The 23,430-nt window shown below is 38.3% G+C and overlaps 1 protein-coding gene across 1 annotated transcript in view; it reads left to right on the plus strand.

Annotated features, from left to right (window-relative positions):
• The window catches only part of LOC124593708 (ubiquitin carboxyl-terminal hydrolase 7), a 211,545-nt gene that overhangs the window by 106,933 nt on the left and 81,182 nt on the right, over positions 1 to 23,430 (plus strand). Inside the window, exons 11-12 of the mRNA XM_047132015.1 lie at positions 7,133 to 7,286; positions 23,168 to 23,362. Of these exons, the coding sequence (XP_046987971.1) occupies positions 7,133 to 7,286; positions 23,168 to 23,362 (349 nt within the window). The remainder of the gene's footprint in view (positions 1 to 7,132; positions 7,287 to 23,167; positions 23,363 to 23,430) is intronic.

Consider the following 23,430-nt stretch of genomic DNA (forward strand, 5'->3'; position numbering starts at 1 on the left):
TTTCAACAGCTTTCTTTATGTAGTATTATTCAAGTTTCACTGCTTTTCATGAACACTTCAAAATCTAGATCTTAGTTGTGAATGCTTCAGCAATTTACTATTGGAATTTTAATATTCTCACCTGTGGGAGACATTTCTTTTGATCTTACACTAATACTTCTGGGTTTCCTACAGCTATAGTTATCCGGATTGGATGGAGAGTCGCCTAAACAAAAAAAAAACTTGTGTGCACCCCCACACAAAGTCAGCTACCTAATTAGCAGTCTATGATGTGCAGTGCACACCTGAACTATTTAGGGGGACCGTACAATTCTCAGCACTATGTTGCAAGTCTAGGAAATCACAGCCTAGCTTGTCATAGAACTTCACAAGTGTCTGGTTCAGTCCTTCCACTCGACTCAGAACCAAAGAGTTATGATCAGTTCTGGCAATAGTGCTGCTAATTGTGAGCTTCGTTAAATTCCACGCATAAGGCTGGTCTTCTCAGCCTTCCCTGCCAATCTCTGGAATAACCGAAGAATGACTTTGGAGCCCAGATGACAGGCATCATTTGGTCCAATGTGTGTCACAACCTGCAGTTGGTTGCATCCTTTTCCCTCAGTGGATGCCGGTATAGCATCTTCAACATGTTTAATGAGGAGGGGAAAGAGAGAGAGAGAGAGAGAGAGAGAGAGAGAGAGAGAGAGAGAGAGAGTGTAAACGGTCAGCATGTTGCCATATTTTTGTTGGGAAAGTATGTTGTTTTTGTTGTAGTAAAATGGTTTGTATTACATTGTTATGAGCAGTTGCAATTGTGAAACATCCAAGTAACTAATGAACAGTTCATAGCAGCTGGGTATCTGCTTCTCCATTCTTTCCATTTCTAGTGGATGCATCATTCAACATATCTTACAATATGTGAAAAGAAGTTCTTGGTTGCATGGTTGCATTCTTTGGCTGGATACTCTGTTTTGTGTATTTTTAATTAACGGCCCATACAGCTGATACCTAATCACTCAAGCTTGCACCAAAATACAATCTCCATATGTAGTAACAACTACTGAACACAAAATGGATTCCTGTGGAGGAGGAACCAAAAGCTCAGCAACTTATTCCCCATTCCTAAGGGCAGATCTACTGGTAAACACCTTTTCCTTTTGGTGGCTATATTACTATCCACAAAAACATAATGATATTCCATATTGAATTTTACATCAATTTATTAACAAAATGTCAAGTGACTCATGTCTCTTAAAAGTCCTTCACTTAAAAAAAAATGCTTTGATTTTATGTGGCAGTGTTTTTTGTGTCGTCATATTCCTTAGACATTTGTCACAAGCAAGGGCTTACAATATCCTGAAGTAGAATGAGCAGATGCATTCATTCTGGCAGTTTATTATTTGAGAGATCTGTATTGCTCTTGTTTATAATTTTTTATATGAAATTGTAACATAGTATCATCTTTTCTTCATGTCACACTCTGTTTCAGTAATAGCATATGTTACAAAACTGGAAGTACAGTTAATGTGTTGTCTGGGAGTTGGGAATCCTGTGTGTGTAATGATCTTTGTGATGACACTCTTAACTCTAGGTGTATATTTCCTTTGGTACTCTTCTGAAACCTCAATTAATGACCATGAAATCACGGACTGTAAGCAGTTACTTGTTCTTATGGACTGAGCGATCCAAAACATTACTAACAACCTGCCTTCAGCTTCACTTGTCCTGCTTCCAAAGTTCACACAGTATTAGAAATTTGTTTGAGAAGATGGAGCGAAAGTTAGAATGTCGTGATGACAGAATGCAAACCAATAAATACACAATATTGATAAGAGAGTTAATTACAATTGTTGCCACCCAAACAGATTAGCACAAGGATCATTGAAGGCAATCCACCCGTAATTCAATAATGACATAGGGGATGTTGAAAATAACTAGTCAAAATTCCTAAAGGCATAAGGACAGTACTCAACAACCCAAATCATATTTTGACAGAGAAGCAAAGTAATTTCATGGATTGTGAATAATGTGATGTTTGTGTTCTGTACCTTTAAAGAACAAGAAAAGAATGTTGCTAAAGCAGGAAAACAATAAACTAACAACAGATAACGCAACTTTGTAATTTTTTTTTTTTTTTAGAGATAATTGGCTACACAGCGATGAAACTGTAACAGCTTGAATGTGTGTAACAGTGTTAGTTTGTCGCATTCAATTGGTCGTAAAACATTGAGCTGCTCTTAGGCAGCCAGTAACTGCTGTAGTAATTTAAGTTACTAAATTTTTGAATATCTGTAAATTAATTTATATTTTCCACGTTCTGTATTCTGATTGATGATTTCTAAATCACTCTAAATCATTTTACTGTTGTTCTTCCTTCAGCTGTTTAAACATTTCCTACAAATATTTTATATAGTCCCCAATGTTTCCTATTGAGCCATTGTTGCATATTTTCTGTGATAAGTATGTATGTTAAATTTCCAAGGAGACTGTGTCTGGCCAAGCAGTGCAATTATAAGCACTGCTGACACAGACTTACAAAAGTTGGAAAAAACCTAAGTCAGTTGTTAGCTCCTTAATCAGGGTGGAAGGAGTGGTAGGTTGGGGAGGTTAGAAAGCAGGAGGAGGTCGTTCAGAGTCCAGATCGAGATAGAACCATTTCTTGTGAGGACATGGTGGTCAAAGATATGTGTCAGAGTGATCTATCCTTCTTTCATAACTTTCCCCTAATTACCCCTCTTTCAACCCTGAGGAAGGAACGAACAGATCTGAAAGTTAGGTCGGTCTCCCTCCTCATCCCCCTCTCCCTCCCTCTCCTCTCCTCCTCTCCCTCCCTCTCCCTCTCTCTCCCTCTCTCCTCGTCCCCCTCTCCCTCCCTCCCCTCTCCCCTTTTTGTTGCCCTTTTTGTGTATGTCCATCAGCAGTGCTTAGAATTACACTTCCTGATGATAAGCTCTGGCCAGTCATACTGTCTCTTTGTAATTTTAGTTTTTATTAAGTTAATTTTTCTTTTGAAACAATTGCTCCCATGGTTTTCTACAGTGTGGGTTGTTTTATTTGATCAACAATATTTGCTCAGTTTTAGCAGTACCTATATGCATAATTTATGCAAGATGAAAGCAGTTATGATAGGAAGAAAAAATATTTGTAGTTGTTATCACTTTTAATCATTACTCACTGTAAAAAATGACTGCAGGATAATAATGGTGAAACATCATCAAAAGATGTTTACCATTCATTAGCACTGTAAAGCAGATTTCCGTGCATCTGAAACAGATGTGGCATTTTATTGCAAGACAGCACAAAATAAGTGTGAACAGTGAGTAGAAAGGGATGTTAGACAAAAATGATATCCATTTCCAAAGCTAGCTGTGATGGTTCATCATTCCTCAGTTTACATTGCCCTATTTATTGTGAATATTAATACAGCTTTGGCTCTGCAGAACATAGTGGCCAGCCACAACTGCCATTATTGAGAACAAGATGATACAAAGCAGTTAACAAGCCAAACTACCTAACGTAGTATTCGAATGTGATGCAGAAGCTACTGAGAGAGTATGAAACTGGACAGTCAGGTGTCCTCTAACTTTCTTGACAAGCAAAGTATATACCAGAGTGATACTGACACAACATAGATCCCCAGGCAGGACCTGTATTTGTACAGTTGAAAGAGAGGAGAAACGGGAGTAAAAATGAGTAGTTATGAATGGGACATAAAATAGTAACAAAAGAGAAAGAAAAGAAGTTTGGAGACTGTATACACTACTCCCTGCATATCATTTAAAGTTCATTATTTGCAGTTTTTTAGTATATTGAGTATAGATATGACAGATAATTCAAAATTTGTATTGATGTTGATAATGGGGATTTGTTTTACAAGACATGTACTGGGCTCCACATATGCTCATTATGAATAAAATTGAGCATCTATGAAATGCCAGGCGATTCCTTCTTGCTTGGGAACTTAATATGTAAATAGCTGTAATCTATGGGCAATATTGAGACAAAATGCATCAATATTTCTGTATAAATATTGCAGCTGTTGATTTTATACTGTTTGTTACATAAGATACATTTCGTGTTGTAGAATTTACTCACTGACAGCTACTTTAATTTTTTTTTTTTAATTTACTACTGCATAGTAGGAAAAGAGTAGATAAAAAATGTATTAAGTCTGATAATATGATCACAAAAGTAGTGTTGTAAAATGAGTTAAGACATGGAATGTCAATTAGTTTTATCCTATGGCATTTCCCCTGAGTAAGATATCAGAAACCATACAGTTTTGGTTGGCTTGGACATAGAAGGCAGAATTTGTGTGAGTGAGATGTTGTCGGCCATTATTGGTCTCCTCCAACCAGTTTTCTGTTGGTGATCACTTGGCTTCTCATTTATCACAGTGGTGGGTGAAAACCATATAAACAGGGTGTTGTAGTCATTTAATTCGCTAACATGTCTTGTGTATTTGTCCTGTACTTCAACCAATGGACTTTCGTTTGTAAGCTCCCACTTTCCAAGGATCGCATGCGAAGATTTGTCTCAAAGTTCATGGTAGATACTGTGCATAAATATGGGCTTCAAATTGTTCCAGTGTTTTCACTCGTAAGTGCCCCAGCTTGTTCTTGATAACCATATCGGGAAGCGTTACTGCCATTTTGTTCCAAAGCATATTTTGTCCCCGAGCATATGTAATTTCTGTGGACACACATTTCTGGATCTGGACTACTGAGCTGTCAGAATATATTCCCTCCTTTTTTGTGGTACCCATGGCACACATGACTGCCATAATACACTGTCTGACAAAAAGGTGAAGCACCCAGAAGACCTAGTCGCATATCAGTATAATTTCTCTCTCTCTCTCTCTCTCTCTCTCTCTCTCTCTCTCTCTCTCTCTCACACACACACACACCATCAACGTTCTTTAAATAATTAGAGTGCTAATTGTTTGTGATAGAAACAATGGCCACCATAGTGCATTGGTGGTGTTCGTGTTTAGTGTTACCAGGCCTGGTAGCGTACGTAAGGGGTGCAAACAGCATCGGGCAGTAAGTGATCACTGTGAAGGACATGGACTTGCTGGGCACACGTGTAAGATAATGTTATCAGCACCTGACAGTTTGAAGGGAGCCTCATTAGGGGTCTCCAGTTGGCCGACTGGACAAATCGTGCCTTATCCAGACATGTGGAGCATTCAAATGTGATAGTGTTTTAGAGGTTGGATTGTATGAGAACGTAAGGGCAGGCAACTTGTCTGTGTTCTGCTTGAACAAATATGATAACCACAGGGGAGGGTTGCCGTAATGTGCACTGAGCTCATTGTAATCTCTTCACATGTGTGCCTCAATGACCGCCATGCAATTTTCTGCCATCCCACACTATTGGTCAGAGATCAGCAGCAGCCGGACTCTGGAATTACTGCCCCAAGTGTAGGCTGCTGTTAACACCATAATGCAGATGGCCGCTTTTGGAGTGCTGCTGTGACCAGGAAGCATAGACTGCTGATAAATTGAATCACATTGTGTTCATCAATGAATCAAGATTTTTTATTGCTCTGATTGACTGTCATTGGTGAATGTGGCAGCAACCTGGGAAGACGTCCCATTCTTTCAATGTTGGCACAATGGTGTTACAACTGGTGTCGTGGTACGGGGAGCCATCAGGTATGACTTCAGGCCATGGGTGGTAGTGATTGAGGGACACCTGACAGTGCCACAGTACATCATGGAAATCCCGCATCCTCATGCATTTACCTCTTGTGCAACATTATCGTGATGGCATATTTCAATAGAACAGTTCTCTCCACACATGGAATTTGTCCTAATGATCTGTTTGTGCGATATTAAGGTACTCCAGTTTCCAGCAAGACACTCAGATATGTCACCTATAAAACGTTTGTTACCAGCTCGGATGTCAACTCTGTCCCAGTGCCAGTATCCAGGATATCAAGGACCAGTTAAAACACTTGTGGGCCAGCTTGCCTCAGGAGAGAATACAACAGCTTTGTGTCACTCTTCTCAGCTGAATCAGTGCATGCAACCAGGCCAGAGGGGATGCAACTTCCGACTAATAAGTGGACCCGTAGTGCCAAGTTCTTTGTAAATTTGATTCAGTTTTGTAATCGCTGCAATAACATCACATTCCCTCTCAGCCTGTGAAGTTTTGTTCCCTCCTCCTCTTCTGGTTGCTTCACTTTTTTTGTGGGCAGTGTAAATTCCGATGAAACCAGCTTGGTTGCAGTTTGTTTAATGTCTCAAACACCTAGGGATATCTTAGTAATTTATAATTATGTATATAGTTGTATGTTACTTTTGAATGTAGATTGTTTCTGTTTATTTATTTATTCCTAGTTGTTTTGAAGAACTCCTAACACAAATAAAGAAGAGTGCATTGTTCATAATTTATTGCCTTGAGTATGTTTTACTTTGCATTATCTTGAAATGAGAAACTATTATGTTCATCGTTAATTTCATTTGAGTATGTCAGTATGTCATGGCATGGCATGTGTAAAATAAACATTAGTAACTGTGCATAAAAACAAATTCCCAAGCATATTTTTAACTGGTTGTCACCGAGAATAGTGTTCAGTTTGCCAAGGAATCTGCCAAGCAAAATAAATGTTCATTCTGTCTTGTGTTCTCTCTGCCTCTCTGACTGGCTTCTTGGTTTGCTTACTGTGAATGCATAAAGGAATAAGAGCATGGGGCTCTGTGACAAATGTTCTTTATTGTATGTGTATGAAAATGATGATGGGAGTTTTTCTTTTTTCCGGGTGTACCAGCTACTGTTACTCTCTTTCACTAATGAGTCTGGTCCACATAAAATGTATAATTCAAATGTACTAAGATTCACATTCATTGTTAGTTTCATCCGTTGCAGTTTCACATTCCTTTCCTTCCTGGGATGCACAAAAGTGGTATGAAAACTTGTTCAGTCCTGAGGTGTGAATCTATGTAATAAGTGAAGAGGTTGCATTTTAGTTTAAAAACAATGGCTCATTGCTTATTTACCTTACTTGTAACAGTGCCACTTGTTACTTGAGTCAGTTCAGACAAAATTTTTCAGTGTAATTTTCTTCAGTATTAGTTTACTTCTTCTTGGAATTCTAATTTTTTTAATGTGTGAAGAAATAATTTACTACAAGTCCATCATCTTTCAGGTTTGAATTCTATGAAAAAATAAGTCTTGAGCCATACTTGCAGCAACCTGAGCCAACAAGAGCAGATTACACACTTCATGCAGTTCTGGTACATAGTGGAGATAATCATGGTGGCCACTATGTAGTTTTTATAAATCCCAAAGGTGATGGAAAGGTATGGCATCTTTTAGCATCTGTAATGCTGAAGTTATGATGAAAGTTCTTTATGGTATATGTATTTAGACATAAAATTATCACATAATTTCCGTAATAGCTACTTGATGACTGTCATCTTAGTGGAGGCACTTGGCTTGATAAGCAATAATAGCAAAATTACTTCATATTTAAAAATTTTAGTTAAAGAATTAGGCTTTGTTAGTATTGTATGCTAGGTTCACCATAAGGTCATATTTTGCACCACTCTTGCACAGAATTGCCAAGAAAAGGAAGACCACTTAGATTCCTCCCTTGCTCAGTAGCATTTCTGAGAAAGTTGACTGTATGTGTGAGAAATACCATTTTTTGTCTGTGTGTATGGTTGTGCTTCTACATTAATCTATTTTTTTTTTCTTTTGTGCTATATGTTGTTCCATTTTGTACTTTTGAGGAGAGGGTGGAAAGGGGGAGGGACAGCAGAATGCAAATTAATACCTGTGTTTTCTCATCTTTCTATATTTAAATTCTTGTGTAGTCATGATTTTAGCAATAAAATTATCAAATGCCCTGATGACGCAAAGCCTTTGCTCGATGACTACCCTTCATTTATATTACCATTAACCGAAGCAGCTCTTGGGACTGATGTTTCAATGCAAGATGAAGAATTTAGTTTTTAATTTTGGTTTCAATATTTAATTTCATTTCTTCTATAGCAAGATACACTAGAAGCAGGTGACATAAAACCGGAGGAAGATTGGTTTCTATTTAATGCAGTTACTTGTTGTTTTACATCGGAGTACGTGCTCACACAGATTCAGCTAGACATAAGCATTTTCTTTCCTTTATTCACTGTTTGTGATATTTTGAAGTTTGGTGTATCACAGTTTGTGCTGTTTGAATTCAAAGTCAGTTATGTTGAAAAAATTACGTTAAAGCATATCGGACTTAGTCATTTCTTAAAAGCGGTAATGCAGTTACATCCTCTGTGGTACTTTTCAGACTCTTCACACAATTTTGTAATGTGATTGGTAGTACTTCCTAAGACTGGGACTGATATGATACTGTCTTTACATTTACATTTGTCTGAATTTAGCCCATCAGTGAGGAAAGCAAAATTTCACACAATTACACAATTTTTCCACTTCAGTTAACAGTGTTAAAAAAAGGGGGATTGTGCTATCATTATTTTTTTCCCCACCAACTTTGGTGTAATTGTAAGAAAGAAAAGCATAAGAACTGAAGCACAACAGAGCTCGAAGGCTACAACCAAATTCCATAGAAAAAGTTGGGCCAATTGAACAATATGGATATCAGATGATACAAGAAACTTTCAGTAATATCTGTAACTGTTCTAGTTTTTCATGTAGGCTAACATGCTGAGGACCCTCCTTCAATAAATAAATAAATTTGCAAACTGCCACTAGGCACCTCAGAATACTGACACTATTAATCTCAGCAATATTCAATTACGCCAAAAAATATTATCAATGACTATCTACTGAATAATTCCTGTAAAGTTGATAGAAGCTGTCAACAGCAGCCTTAGTGTTGTAGTAATTATTTTGTCTAGCTTTCGATGTTCGGGCTCATTTTTTGATCATGTTGCATCGTAGACAATAATACAACTGCCTTATACCTTTCAGGACTATATTATATTGATGTGGCCATGACAGAAATATACACACTGAATGATTGGGATTAGGTATAAATTTTGGTGACAACTGTTTGTCCAGTTTGGCAGTACCTCACACAGGCAATCTTAAGTTTTACATTTATCAATTACAATATTCCTGTTGTCAGTTTGGATGTGAGGTTAATTGTTGCAAAATGTCACTATGAGATATTACAGGCCCACATATGATAGTGTCCACAGCCTTTCGTCAGCAGTCCATGCTTCTTCCCAGTTCCAGCATCACTACGAACACAGCTGCTTGTGTTTTATTATTGGCAGCCTACACATGGAATGGTAACTCCTTAGTCCGACAATAACAAAACTTTATGAGCAGCAGTCATACACCCTAACAAATTCAGTAGTCCACTAAAAGCTTTTAGTTCATTAATATCCAACTCATTTGTGTAAAATGGGCAAGATTCCTTGTTTACTATTATTTAGTCATTTCTATGTGACATTAAATATTCAGCATAGAAATTATAAATATTAGGCTGCCAGTATATTTCCTAGTTCAATGTTCCTAGCAATACCTTTCAGTACTGGGTGGTAGACAGGTAGTTCTTTCAGCTTGAGTTTGGGTATTTTTGCTTATAGGTTACAGCATTTATATTTGGATTTCTTCCAAAATAAGTTATTTGGATTTTGGTGTTTATTGTCTTCAGGGAGTATATTTGAAGACACTCCAGAAATCACTCAATTCAGCACAATAGTAGTCCGGATCACTGAGAATCCCTAAAATTTCTGTGTCTGTAAGGGGTATGTTGCACCACTTACACAAAGCCGTATTGCTGCAAGACATTATTTCCGTGTATCAGGTGATGTAGTATGAAAGCTACCAAGGGCAAACTTTTACAGGAATGATTTTGCGAACTGAATGAAATGTGACACGAAAAGTGATAGAAGATGGCTACAGTAATAATATGATAATCGAAAGTCCTTCATATGAGGCAAATAACAGGAGGAAAGGCAACGACTCATCATATGTAGTTGAGGTATTGAGTGGTGGGTGTGAACATAAGCAAAATTGGAAACATTTGTAAGCTCCCCCCCCCCCCCCCCCCCCCACTTCAAAGCTGAGGCTGCACCTCCTCCCCCTCTCCCCCTCCCTCTTTCTCACCCCTCTCTTCCCCCCCTCTCTCCCTCTTCCCCCCCTCTCTCCCTCTCTCTTGCACACACATGTGCACAAACATGTGCGCGCACACAATGAGGGACGTGTACCAGCCCTGTAGCTCAGCTGTAGGAGGCCAGATGTCCATAGAAGGCCAGTCACTTTTTCTTTGTAGGTGTGATTATGTCTTTGTGGAGATAGTAAAACTCATTATCATTTCTCACCCTGTAGGTGCCATCCTCTTCTATTATTGGCCTTTGCTCCTTCCTGAGGATTTTTATTCCTTGTGCTCTAGTTTCCATAGTGGATGCTTCCTGTCCATTATTAGACGTTCAGAGATGTTGAATAAGGAGGACTTTACTACCGAGTTGTGATAGTTGAGTTTAAGGTTCTTGCAGTAGTGGTAGACCCTCTCCAACTTGGCACATTTGCTATCAATTGTTAATTTCTCACACATTTGCAGAAATCCACTCTCCTGTATACTTGACTGCAGGGCTTTATAAATAGTGCTACCTTGTAGTGGAATTGCTGAGGGAGCTCTATTTTTGTTAGTAGCAAATTCTGTTTTTTATACTGACCTTTACACTTATCTTAGTTGCAATGCTGTAGAGGATATGTAATTGGTGTGTAGTCTCCTCTGTTGTAGGCTACTAAGTCAGGGGCATCTACAAAGACTAGGCAGGGTATATTGAGGTTATCTTCATTGTATCCAATCTTATTTCTAGTGCCTGATGGTAGTGTGCAAGCCCATTCGCTGATGATGTTCAGTATGTAATTGAAGAGTATGTACAAGAGGCCATCACGTAGTCAAATTCCTGTTGGAATAGTGAAACTCGCTGAAAGCTAACAACTAAATTTGGTGTTCCTCAGCGTAACCTGAACTACTCCGGTGGCATTCTCATCTAGGCCCAGTTCTCATAGGGTGGAGGCGAGGGTCAGCCTGTCTCCCGAATCATATGCCATTTGAAAATACATTGTATGTATTGTATTGTATGTGGGGACCTATAAACGACAGAGAGGCTCCGTCCCCACTGCAGCCGCAGTGGTCCACAACCCCACAACGACTAGCGCGGTCCACTTCACCCCTCCGCCGCCCCACACTGAACCCAGGGTTATTGTGTGGTTCGGCCATCGGTGGACCCCAAAGGAAACGTCTCACACCAGACGAGTGTAACGCCTATGTTTGCGTGGTAGAGTAAAGGTGGTGTACACGTACATGGAGAACTTGTTTGCACAGCAGTCGCCGACATAGTGTAACTGAGGCGGAATAAGGGGAACCAGCCCGCATTCGCCAAGGCAGATGGAAAACCACCTAAAAACCATCTACAGACTGGCCAGTTCACCAGACCTCGACACAAATACGCCGGGTGGATTCGTACTGGGGACCAGGCGCTCCTTCCCGCCCGGAAATCCATGCGTTAGATTGCACGGCCAACCGGGTGGGCTTGAAAATACATTAGGATGACTACCCAGGGATAGTGATGGGACAACCGAATGTTTTTAACAAATGCAGTCACTTTTTTTTTTCAATCAACCCCTTTTTTTCCAGTTGAAATTGACCAGGTGGGAGTGGTTTCATTCAATGCAAGAGAATCAGCTGACTCAAGTCTGTCGGTTACAGCTGTTATATGAATTTTTTCACTCAGTCTCTGGTTTGAGTGATTTTTACTAACATACTTTTTCACCTTTTTCCTTAGAGTCATTAGGGTGGGCACATGACACTGCCGCCATAGCCTCCTCTTGCGGCTTCCAGGGCCAGAGTCGCAGCCGGCACCAGGAGGTGGTGCTGCAGCTAGTAAAAGCGCTGCACTACCAGGACCTGCACTAGTGGTAACTGGCCACTGCGCCACTACCTTGTGCTGGCTGCGACCCAGACCATGGCAACTGCAGGACATTGAAGTGGAGCGTGCGTGACACAGGCACTGTCTCAAATTTTTATTTTATTTATGAACATAATCTCTTTCTGGTGAAACATAACAAAAACAGTTGCAAAAATTGTCAATGTTTCTTTCTTCATTGTATACCCCTAAGAGAACTCCTAAGTTTGCTCAGTATTGTACTCCTACAAAGCTTTATTAGTAATGTGTTAATTGTACCTGGAACAGTTTATTACACAGCAATCTGTTTATCAGTTTTAAATGGGGGGGGGGGGGGGGTGGGACAGGGGCAGGGGTTCGGGCAGGGGTTCCTACGTAACCGATGAGGCACAGTACCTGATAATCTGAAAAAGACAACTACAGTACAAGAAACACAGAATAATGCATATTCCAATACCACACAAAGTACTTATTTATGTATTTGCACTTGAAAACACGAAAAAATTCTCAAAACGTGTCATAAGCATGAAAAAATACGTAGCTAGTGCAGTATTTCATTATATAAATAATGAACGACAGCTGCAGTCCTTCAAAAACATCGATTATGACATGAAATTGAGTCAAACGTTCCTACTTCCCAGACAGTTAGCAGTACCAGTTACATCAGCAGTTTTTAATTAGATAATGAACCTTCATTAGATAATAAACAAGTCCCTGACAAGTCTTTTAATGCATGTTGTGTACATGTAGCATACATAAAGTTCAAGGGGGCATCCTATACACAACTTTCACAGCTTAAAACATTATTTCTCACATTTTACATTTTCCCACCTTTTACACAATTGTTTTGAAGTCCCTTGAAAAGTGTAAAAGTGGGGTTTCACTGTATATGCCTTTTTGGCTGTCAAGGTCAGTTCTGTTAATAAATCAGTGCCTAAAGTAAACACATACATGCTGGTAGGGACTAAATAGCTAAATCTTGCAATATTTCACCTTGGAGTAGCAATAATGCACAATGTGTAGTACAGCTTTGAAACAACAGTGTAATCCAAGATTATAATGAATTACAATGCTGTCCTCTGTTTAGCATACAAAATACTAAAAAATAAAACGTATGTGGGATCCCTGAAGCCCCACCTGCATGCTCAGGGGTAAAGTTCTGAACTTTATTGCCTTTATATTATACTGTGTGTTTTTAAGCTTTTGCTATTGTGACAAAGATGGTGTAGTATTATACTGTGGAAACGGTGCAATTTGTTTTTAAAAAAATTCACAATGTTTGGTACACATGCTCCCATATTTTTCTTGTTTCTGCTGTCGATAAGTTTTTTCATGCCGTTAGTGCTCTGAAAATAAGTTGTGTTTTTAAAGTATTATTGACAGAAACTTTACTTCCTTGTGTACCATATCATACATTACTGTCCATTTTAACACAAGTTTTTAACTTGTTTGTTCCATCCCTTTCAATATACATTTTCTGCTACTACTCACCATATAATGTGTGTTGTCCACTGTAACACAGTTTTTAACTTGTTTGTTCCATCCTTTTCAATCTAGGTTTTTTGCTATGTTTGTTTTCTAAAGCTGAATACAGCCCATTTTAATTTATACTATGTGATCAAAAGTATCCAGACACCCCCACAAACTTAAGTTTTCATATTAGGTGCATTGTGCTGCCAGGGATTCCATATCAGCGACCTCAGTAGTCATTAGACATCTTGAGATAGCAGAATGGGGTACTCTGCGGAACTCACGGACTTCGAACGTGGTCAGGTGATTTGGTGTCATTTGTCATACATCTGTACGCGAGATTTCCACACTCCTAAACATCCCTAGGTCCACTGTTTCCAATGTGATAGTGAAGTGAAAACGTGAAGTGTCACATACAGCACAAAAGCGTACAGGCCGACCTCGTCTGTTGACTGACAGAGATTGCCACAGTTCAAGAGGGTCATAATGTGTAAGAGGCAGACATGTATGCAAACTATTGCACAGGAATTCCAAACTGCATCAGGATCCGCTGCAAGTGCTATGACAGTTAGGCGGAAGGTGAGAAACCTTGGATTTCATGGTCGAGTAGCTGCTCATAAGCCACACATCAAGCCGGTAAATGTCAAACAATGCCTTGCTTGGTGTAAGGAGCATAAAAATTTGACTGGACAGTGGAAAAACGTTGTGTGGATCTGCTAGCATGTTTAGTGCCAACAATAAAGTTCGTAGGTCATGTTTGTTTTGCGTGGCTCTATCACAGCACAGGGCTACATTTAAGCAAGCATCTTCTTGCTTCCCACAGTTGAAGAGCAAATCTGAGATGGCGATTGCATCTTTCAACATGATGGATCACCTGTTCATAATGCATGGCCTGTGGCAGAGTGGTTACATGTCAATAACATCCCTGTAATGGACTGGTGTGCGCAGAGGCCTGACCTGAACCCTATAGAACACCTTTGGGACGTTTTGGAAGGCCAACTTCGTGCCAGGCCTCGCCTACTGACATCGATACGTCTACTCAGTGCAACAATCCATGAAGAATGGGCTGCCATTCCCCAAGAAACCTTCCAGCACCTCATTGAACGTATGCCTGCAAGAGTGGAAGCTGTCATCAAGACTATGGGTGGGTCATATTGAATTCCAGCATTACCAATGGAGGGTGCTACAAACTTGTAAGTCGTGTTCAGCCAGGTGTCCGCATACTTTTGATCACATAGTGTATTTCAAGTCATCTGTCACTAGAGCTTTTAATTTAAAATGTTTGTCTGTTAGATTTGGAATTAAAGCCTGAATAATTTATTGTGGAGACAAAGCTCCATGTTCATAGAGATAATTATAGAATTCCTTTGTCTTTCTGAAGTAACAATAGCTATATCCACCTGTGTTCGAAATGATCAAAGTGGAATTTCAGTCTGGCTCCTCTGATGTCATTTATCAATGTCAGTGTCCAACGTTGCATTATGGTGATGGTCTCGATGATAAAAGATGCCATATCATTAATTCATGAGACAGAATTGCTGGCCAATACTTAACACTGGGAGAAATTTCAGTATTGCCAATGTGTGTCCTATCATTGGTACTGTGATTTCTCCTGAAGGTAAGTATTGGCCAGAGAGCTCTCTCATAATCTAGTAGGATATGTTTCTTCAGTTCTAACTTGAGTGTTGTTCTTATTATGTTAGGCATTTGCTACTGTCAGGGATGAATGATGTCCTTTACTACTCTGAATATCCAAATGGATTTGACAGTGCCATGATACCATGGTAACAGCATTGAAAAAGAAATAGATTTTTTAAAATGACTTTTTACTTTGGATAATAAAGGTACATTGTGTTGCATACACAATGTAATGTATTGAGGATGACACACCATATGAGAAACAGAATTCTGTGTAATTGTATTGGGAATCAAAATGGAAGAGTGACGAATGAGTCCAGTAAAACCATTGTGTGTGTGTGTGTGTGTGTGTGTGTGTGTGTGTGAGAGAGAGAGAGAGAGAGAGAGAGAGAGAGAGAATATTTAGAGCAGAGATATTGACATTCAAGTACAGGTGCTGAATCAGTGTTACATTTCTTATGACTATAGTTATCATCTTTGATGAATTTGTCAGTGACATTGCCCATTTTTGAATAGTTGTTGTTTCTCAAATGTGCCACTTACAATGTAAAAGATAATGCTTACTTAACTTTAGACATTATTGTTAATTACAGTGAAGTTTAATTGCATTACCACTGTACAGTTTAATGAGCCACAGGAAAAGTTTTAACCACAACTTACTGAAAATCAAGATAACTGTAACCATAACTTTTAAAGAACACAAGTTACAGTAGTGTATGGCTTTTTAGCTTGTTTGATAGTGATTTCTTTCTTCTCGACATTCATTTTGAACCATTGTTGTTAATCACTTCATTTATAATCCCTTTTCCATTGCAGTCACCTTATTGTTGCTGTTTGCATGCATTGTTTGTATTAGTCTTTGGTAGTTGGCTTCTGTTTTTGCCATATCTTGAAGGCAGTTTCCTCTTGTAACTTCTGTTTGATTGTGTGTTGCTTGCAAGTTTTTGCATTGTACTGTTATTCTGCTTTCATTTTTTATAGTTGCTTCTACAAGTCTGAACTTTCTGTGCATGAAAAAAAAAAGTCAACTTATGTGATTTCTTTTTTGTGGTGTCCTGATCTTTTCATCCTGCATGTTTTTGCCAGGAAAATATTGGTATGTCTTTAACTATTCGTATTTTTATTTATATTTAAAAAACTGTTGCAAGTTGTCGGACTGTTAGCATACAGCTTTTTAAACAAAGTCCGAAGGACTAAACTCTGCACAAGTCGGGATTTATTTTAAATACAAAAGATCTTAGATGCTTTATTTAAGGTTTTAGCAAATGAAAGAAAATTTTGGAAAACTTGAAACCTTCTCTTAATAAAATTCTTAAACTATTTCAGTTGCTTCGATATTAGTCCCCATTTTAACTTCTATATGTTCTTATGATGTCAGACTGTCTCATTTCTTGATGTTAAAATTTTCAGTTTCCATCTTTATGATCAGATTTTTCAGGTGGTCTTTATGTTTTGCAGACAAAGTTGTCACTATGTTTGACATTATGAAATGTTTATACTTCAAATTTATGTGCAGGTGTGAACCTGGAAGAAAAGCTTCCTTGTGAAGCAGTGGAAAGAAGTCCAAACACATGCAGCTGATTGTTAGATGTTTGTATATCTAGAAGAGACTCGAAGATACTAAAAGGTTTCAGATAGGTTATATAATGGTAAAACAGATGTAGTGAAACCAGTTTTTGAAGTATGAAACATTTCCAGAAGCAGCTATAGACATGTACCATAATACATTAGTTATGAATTGCAGATAAATCACTGAAGTTATTCCAGAAAGATAGGAAGTGATAGAGACGGGGCCTGGGTAAGTTGTCGGAGGATGTTGATAGTTTCAAAGGAATTTCCAGACAATGGGCGACTGAAATAGGTAAAGAAGCACAGTAGAAAATTGGTGAATAACTTCGACCAGTGCAATGATATGAGAGAACAGGCCCTTGGAAAAAACAGTAGACATTAAATTTGATTGGTTAAATGACATAATATAAAAATTCATCACATAAAAGGGGAGACAGATATATATAAAAAATGAAATGCACTGGGAGTGTGAAGTGACAGAGGAGGAATGGCTATAGAAGAAATACAAAAGCTGTAAACTCGTTCGTGACTGCAGGGATAATTTGATGTTACATATAGGAAAATTAAAGAAGCACTAGGGAAAAGGAGCAGTAGTTTCATGAACATAAAGAGCTCAGATGGCAAGCCAATCTGAGAAAAATGGGTTGAAAACTGGAAAGAATGTTTAGAAGAACTGTATAAAGGAAAGAAACTAGAAGAGAATATTATTGAAAGATAAGAGGAAGTAACATGAAGATGAGATGGAGGATCCAATTCTAAGAGAAAAATTTGAAAGAGCACTGGAAGCATTAAAGTGAAAGCAAGACATTCCGTCAAAATTACTGAGATCCACGGGAGAACCAAACATGACAAAAATATTTCACCTGGCAAGTAAGATATGAGACTAATAGTAATGTAATAATCATAATTCCCAAGAAGACAGTTGAGAATATTACCAAACCATCCATTTAATAAGTCCTGATTATGAAACACTAACTTGAATGATCTGTAGAAGAATGAAACTGGTAGAAGCTGACCTGGAGAAAGATAAGCATCAGTTCTGGAGAACTGTTAGGCACATGCAAAGTGACGCAAACCTTTTGGGATATCATAGAAGATAGATTGGGAAAAAATGTAAATCTACATTTATAGCATTTGCATATTTAGAAAAATATTTTGGCAATGTTTTCTGGAACACACACTCCGACATTCTAATTTTAGTAGGGATCGAAGGCAGTAAGCATTTGATTATCTAAAACTTGCACAGATACCAGATAGCATTTATAAGAGTTGGAAGACTTGAAAAAAGGGAGGCAGTACTTGAGAAGTGTGTATGGCAGGATTTTAACATACTGCCATGTAATTTAATCTGTACAATGAGTAGGCTTAATACAGGAATCATAGGAGCGATTGGAAAAGATAATTAATGGTCACAAACAATAAATCAACTCTTTAAGATTTACCAACAACAGTGTGATTCTGTTAGAGATGGTAGAGGATTTGTAAGTTAAAGTTAACAAAATGGACAGTGTCTTAAAAAAGAGGCGATAGATGATTCCAATTAAACCGGATGATGCTGAAGGAATTACATTAGGAAATCAGACACTTAAATTAATAGAAGTAGTTTGCTATTTGGGCAGAGAAATCACTGACTGTGGCCAAAGCAGAGAGAATATAATATGTAGATTACCAATAGAAAGAATATTTTGAAATGTGGCACAACATAGGTATGAAGAAGATTAGATGGGTAGAGGGGTAACTAACATAGAGGACTTTATCAAGCTGAGGAGAAAAGAAATTTATGGTGCAGTATGACTAAAAGAAGCGATAAATTGATAAGAGTTATCCTGAGCCAAAGGAATTTGCTAACTGAGAAAATTATGGAAGTAAAAATTATCGGGAGGACCAAGATTTGGTAACAGTACAGAGATTCAAGTGAAATTAATTATGAGGAGATATTTGCACAGGATCGGCTGGTATGGAGAGCTGCATGAAACAGATATTTGGACTGCAGCCCCAACAAGAACAGTCACTCTTAACACAGCAGCAAGTTGAGCCATCCTATAAGTGACCACCTTTTTAGGTCTTTCGCCGCAGTGTTTGAGGGACACTGAATATTTTATATCCAGTTTATTTAATGGCTGTAGAGTGTGAACAATCTTCTGTTGCAGCAGCAGAAGAGAAGGAACTTACTGACTCTGTTTAGCAACGATGAAAAATAATGGATCTGACCTAGTCAGCAGCATATTTTGACATGAGACCACAGAGAAAAAGTTCTTGTTTCTTTGAATTGTGCCAGTGATGTATATACTAACAGAATATTTTCTTAATATGAGGAGCATAAGTAAACAAATTCACTGCTGACATGATAATCTTTGTGCACACAATTACCTGGGGCTCATTTTCTTATGACCACATAAATCAAACCAAGCTTCTTTGTCTCTTCATCTCAACTGTACCTTTCACTTAGTAGTACAAATAAAGTACCTAAACAGTACTTTACCAAAGATTTGAATAGCATGCAGAATTTTATTCCTGCAGCTGTGGTGAATTTGACAAGTACTGAATAACCAGGAAATATTCTTTTGATCCAAAAGTACTTTCACTTGATGTGTAGTCCGCTTAAGAGAACATTGTTGTTGTTGTCAGTAATTCTTCACAGTGTGGCTGAGTGGTAAAGTGCCAGACAACAAATCCAGAGGTTTCAGGTTTGATCCCGAGTCAATCCCAGGATAAATGAAAAGCACCCGTTTGCTTTTGTTCTACAATATTGTAGAGCAAAAGCAATCTGGTTCTTTTCATTTATTATAATGTTGTTTTACCAAGAACCGGTGGAAGATTCTGTTAATACAATTCCAGGATTTTTGTTTGTCACTTATCAATTATTTCACTTCTGGCCATGTTACTGTAGGACCCCCTATAACTGGCAGATAAGTTAGTTGAATGGTCAGAGGAAGGCAATGATATACCAGCACCAATAGGACCATGCCTTGTAAAGCACTGTGGTTTTTGAAAACAGTCTTTGGGTTTGTGACTGCTCTACATTTTGTATTCTTGACATTTGGCAGTAGTTTCGAATGACAGTGCAGTTGTGAGAGGTAATTGTCAAATGCAAGGAAACAGCAGTAACCAAGTAGTCAGCTTATATGCATCTTTCATACCCTTAAATGAAATTGTTTACAAGTCCTGTGTTTAGGATGACTGCCACAAAAGTTTTGCCATTCTGGTATAATCTTTGGATGTCATTGTTTCTCTCTTTAAATTCTCTGACAAAATAGCTTTTGACTTAATAAACTATTAAGTATATATGTTAGTCTTAATTGCCATAATAGGTGTAGATGAATAGAAACAAAAAAATAAGAAAATAGACAGGTGCGGCATTTGGTTGATAATGTTTTGGTTGTGAAAGTCGTGTGTACAACAATATAGAAAGGATGGACTGCTACTCCCACATTGAGTCACAGTGAAAAAAGACAGTTAAAATGTTAACCTTTCAGACAAAGTCCTACTTCCAAAATAGAAAACGCACACACATTCATAACTAGCACACAAGGCCACTGTATTCAGGCACTGGAGTCCAACTCAGATGACTGATTTGGGCTCCAGCACCCAGAGACAATTGTGTGTGTGTGTGTGTGTGTGTGTGTGTGTGTGGGGGGGGGGGGGGGGGGGGTGTTTGGAAATGATGTTAAGATTCAAATATATCTCTCACTGTGGGTGCTTAATGAATCAATATTGTGTGCAATTTTGGCACAAAAATGATGGTTGTCAGTGGTTTGTATGGAATAAGGTTTTGTACCTTTATTACTGCAGTGAGATACATTGCCTATGCATGATGATATCTTGCCAAAAAGTTGCATGGTTTGAAACAAAGGTTTAGAGAGCATTCAAAATCATAAGTAAATGTATATGTGGCACCTGTTCTTTCAGACATGTCCAAAAGAGTAGACACCATTTTGATCCAGCAGCTACTATAGTTAAGGCACAAAGGGATTACAGACATAGGCTGCGAGCAAGCATTGATTTAAATCAAAGGCGAAAGTTGAAATCTCGCTCCTTCATAAATTTTCTGTTTTCTCCATTGATTTAAATTGATGTCCACTCGCAACCAGTTTCTGTAATTCCCTTGTGGTATAAGGAACTATTACTTTAGTATTTGCATTCCATTGAGGTTGGAGAAAAATATGAATATGGCATAAAATAGCATAGAAAAATCAAGAATATGAAAGTGCTGTAATTGGATGAAATGATGAGCAAGGACGGGATCACACGAAAGTAGTATCTGCTCTTAGCTATCTATGATGAGCTAGTTTCAGGAGGATCGAAAACTAGCTTACATTGGTGGTGGTGGTGGTGGTGGTGGTGGGGGGGGGGGGGGGGGGGTTGTAGTACCAGTGGGTGGAGCTTTGTTGTGCACCAGAGGGTGGTGTGGTGGGAAGAGTTATGAAAGGAGGTCAAGGATTAGGCTTTAGGCCTATTCTGGCTGCCAAATTGCTGCCTACAAGACTGTAAGAGTAGCTATCTATGAACGTGTGACAGCATTTTGCCACTCTCTCCATTTGACTTTCTTTATTGAAGCAACTCCTCATTTGATAATACAACGGCTCCCCAACTCAGAAAAAAAATCTGATGTAGTACTGGGAATCAAGCCCAGGTTCTTCTGCATCGCAGGTGACAGTGCAAACCATTTGGCTACAGGAATAGAAATATATATTTTGAAAAAAGCGTATTTGTGCCATCAGCTGTACAATTTTGTGTTTATTCTCTACTGGTTTTGATTATTACAATCATCTTTACAGGTGAAAACAGTGTACATCAGTGGATCATAAATACATTTTTGTCAGGTATGGCCCACCCAAATGTAGAATGGATGTAACTGTCATAAATAGTCTGTCTTTTAACACAGTTCCTATTAATGTGGCATGCCTTGGCATAATTACAGTAATGTAGTGTGCATTGCTGTAAATGTGCCATAGCACAGCACATTTATATGGGCCGTGTTAAGACAGGCTATTATGACAGTTATATATGGTCTGCATTTGGTTGGTTCATATTTGACAAAAAGGTATTTTTAATCCATTGATGTACACCGTTTTTGTCTGAAAAGATGGTTGCAGTAATAAAACCAATGGAGAATAAACATACAGTTATACAGCCAATCACACAAATATTCTTTTTTCAAAATGTCTAACTTCTGTGAACAGTCACCTATGAAAAGTTCTGTAAGAATATATGGATTTTGAGGGGACAGAAGGAAACAGAGAGAAGAGTAGAGACAGAAGAGTCAGTTTAGGTTTAATGTAGTGTACAAATGTGTGCTGTGGGAAGGTTCCAATATCATGAGTTGTAAATATTGTAAATACTGAGCTGCTAGAATTCTCTCTCTCTCTCTCTCTCTCTCTCTCTCTCTCTCTCTCTCTCTCTCTCTCCCTCCTTTTTTTGTGTATGTGGTCCACAAGTAGCCAACTATTTTATCCCTGGAAGCACTTTATCAGTGACCATTTTTACAGATGGAAAAGTGATGGCAACATTGATATATAATATTTCTACTTGAAAACTTTTTTCAACCATTGATAAGATATTAAATTTCTGATGATGAATTGGTGTAAGATTTGGAAGTAATGGATAGATCCGCGTTGTTTATATTTCTACCAAGTGGTTTCTTTCAAAGAAATTAATCATGGGCATTGTCTTGGGAATTGGCCCAGTGTATTATACAGGTTAAACTGTTGACGGAATGTTATTTTATTGAGTTATGAAGAGGGTCTAGGGCAATGTATCTTTAATTTTTGAATGTTAGAGCAGATAGCCTTTGGTGCAGGATGTAGTTGAGCGTGATTGTTGAAATGCCTCCTCCTGGCTGGTGTGTTGGACCTAGTGAGGAGGATTCTTGGAGTCAATAAAGGGCTTGGTAGTCTATCCAGCTTCTTCTTCCTCTTCTTCTTCTTCTCCTCCTCCTCCTCCTCCTCCTCCTCCTCCTCCTCCTCCTCCTCCTTTTAAACAACTTCTCATCGTAACAACAAGGATGATCCAGGAATGTGCATATGCAAGTAATCTCCACTGTGTAGGAGGAGAAAAGATGTAAAGTTCACCAGTAATAATGACTTTGTACATGTCTGTACAAAGCACAGTACTAAATTCTTAGAGTAAATGTGGCTCTTTCATCCCATTATAGGCCTGTTCTTCGTCATAATTGTTATAAAACCAGTTCTTTGTTGTTTTCTACATATTCATTGTAAGGTTTTTTTTAATTCAGTTTTTGGCTGCAGTCCCCATATTTGATGTCCAGGGACCTGCTTGCATATACATATTAACATTGTGTCACCTAAGAGAGAGAATTGTCACAGTGCCCACTCTGGAAGAAAAACCTTTCCATCCGTGTAGCTGAAGTGTGTGTATGTAGTGCATGTGTATTAATGAATCAGTGCTCGTCATTCATAGCACTTTGTTCTGTAAGACCTAGAGGCATCACATGCATATGTAGATATGAACCTCATGCCTTCTCAAATATCTCATTTAATGGAATTTTCTTTCAGGCAATGAGCCTACAATGTAGATATATTTAGGATTGAGAAACTTGTTCTTCCTCCTGTTTGCAACTGTTCTGATTAGAATAGTATTCTGAGTTCCACTTTTGTATTTTACAGTGGTGTAAGTTCGATGACGATGTAGTGTCTCGTTGCACAAAAACAGAAGCCATTGACAACAATTATGGAGGCCATGATGATGACATGAACATGACAGTGAAGCACTGTACTAATGCATATATGTTGGTCTACATTCGTGACAGTGAATTAAAAAACGTGTTACAAGAAGTGACTGAAGAGGATATTCCTCAGGAGGTAAGCATATCATCACACTCAAATGAATAAAAGTGCTGAGTTGCTGTATGAAATTCTTAGTCATCATG

Source organism: Schistocerca americana, chromosome 2, assembly GCF_021461395.2.
Source record: "Schistocerca americana isolate TAMUIC-IGC-003095 chromosome 2, iqSchAmer2.1, whole genome shotgun sequence".
NCBI classification, from domain to species: Eukaryota; Metazoa; Arthropoda; class Insecta; order Orthoptera; family Acrididae; genus Schistocerca; species Schistocerca americana.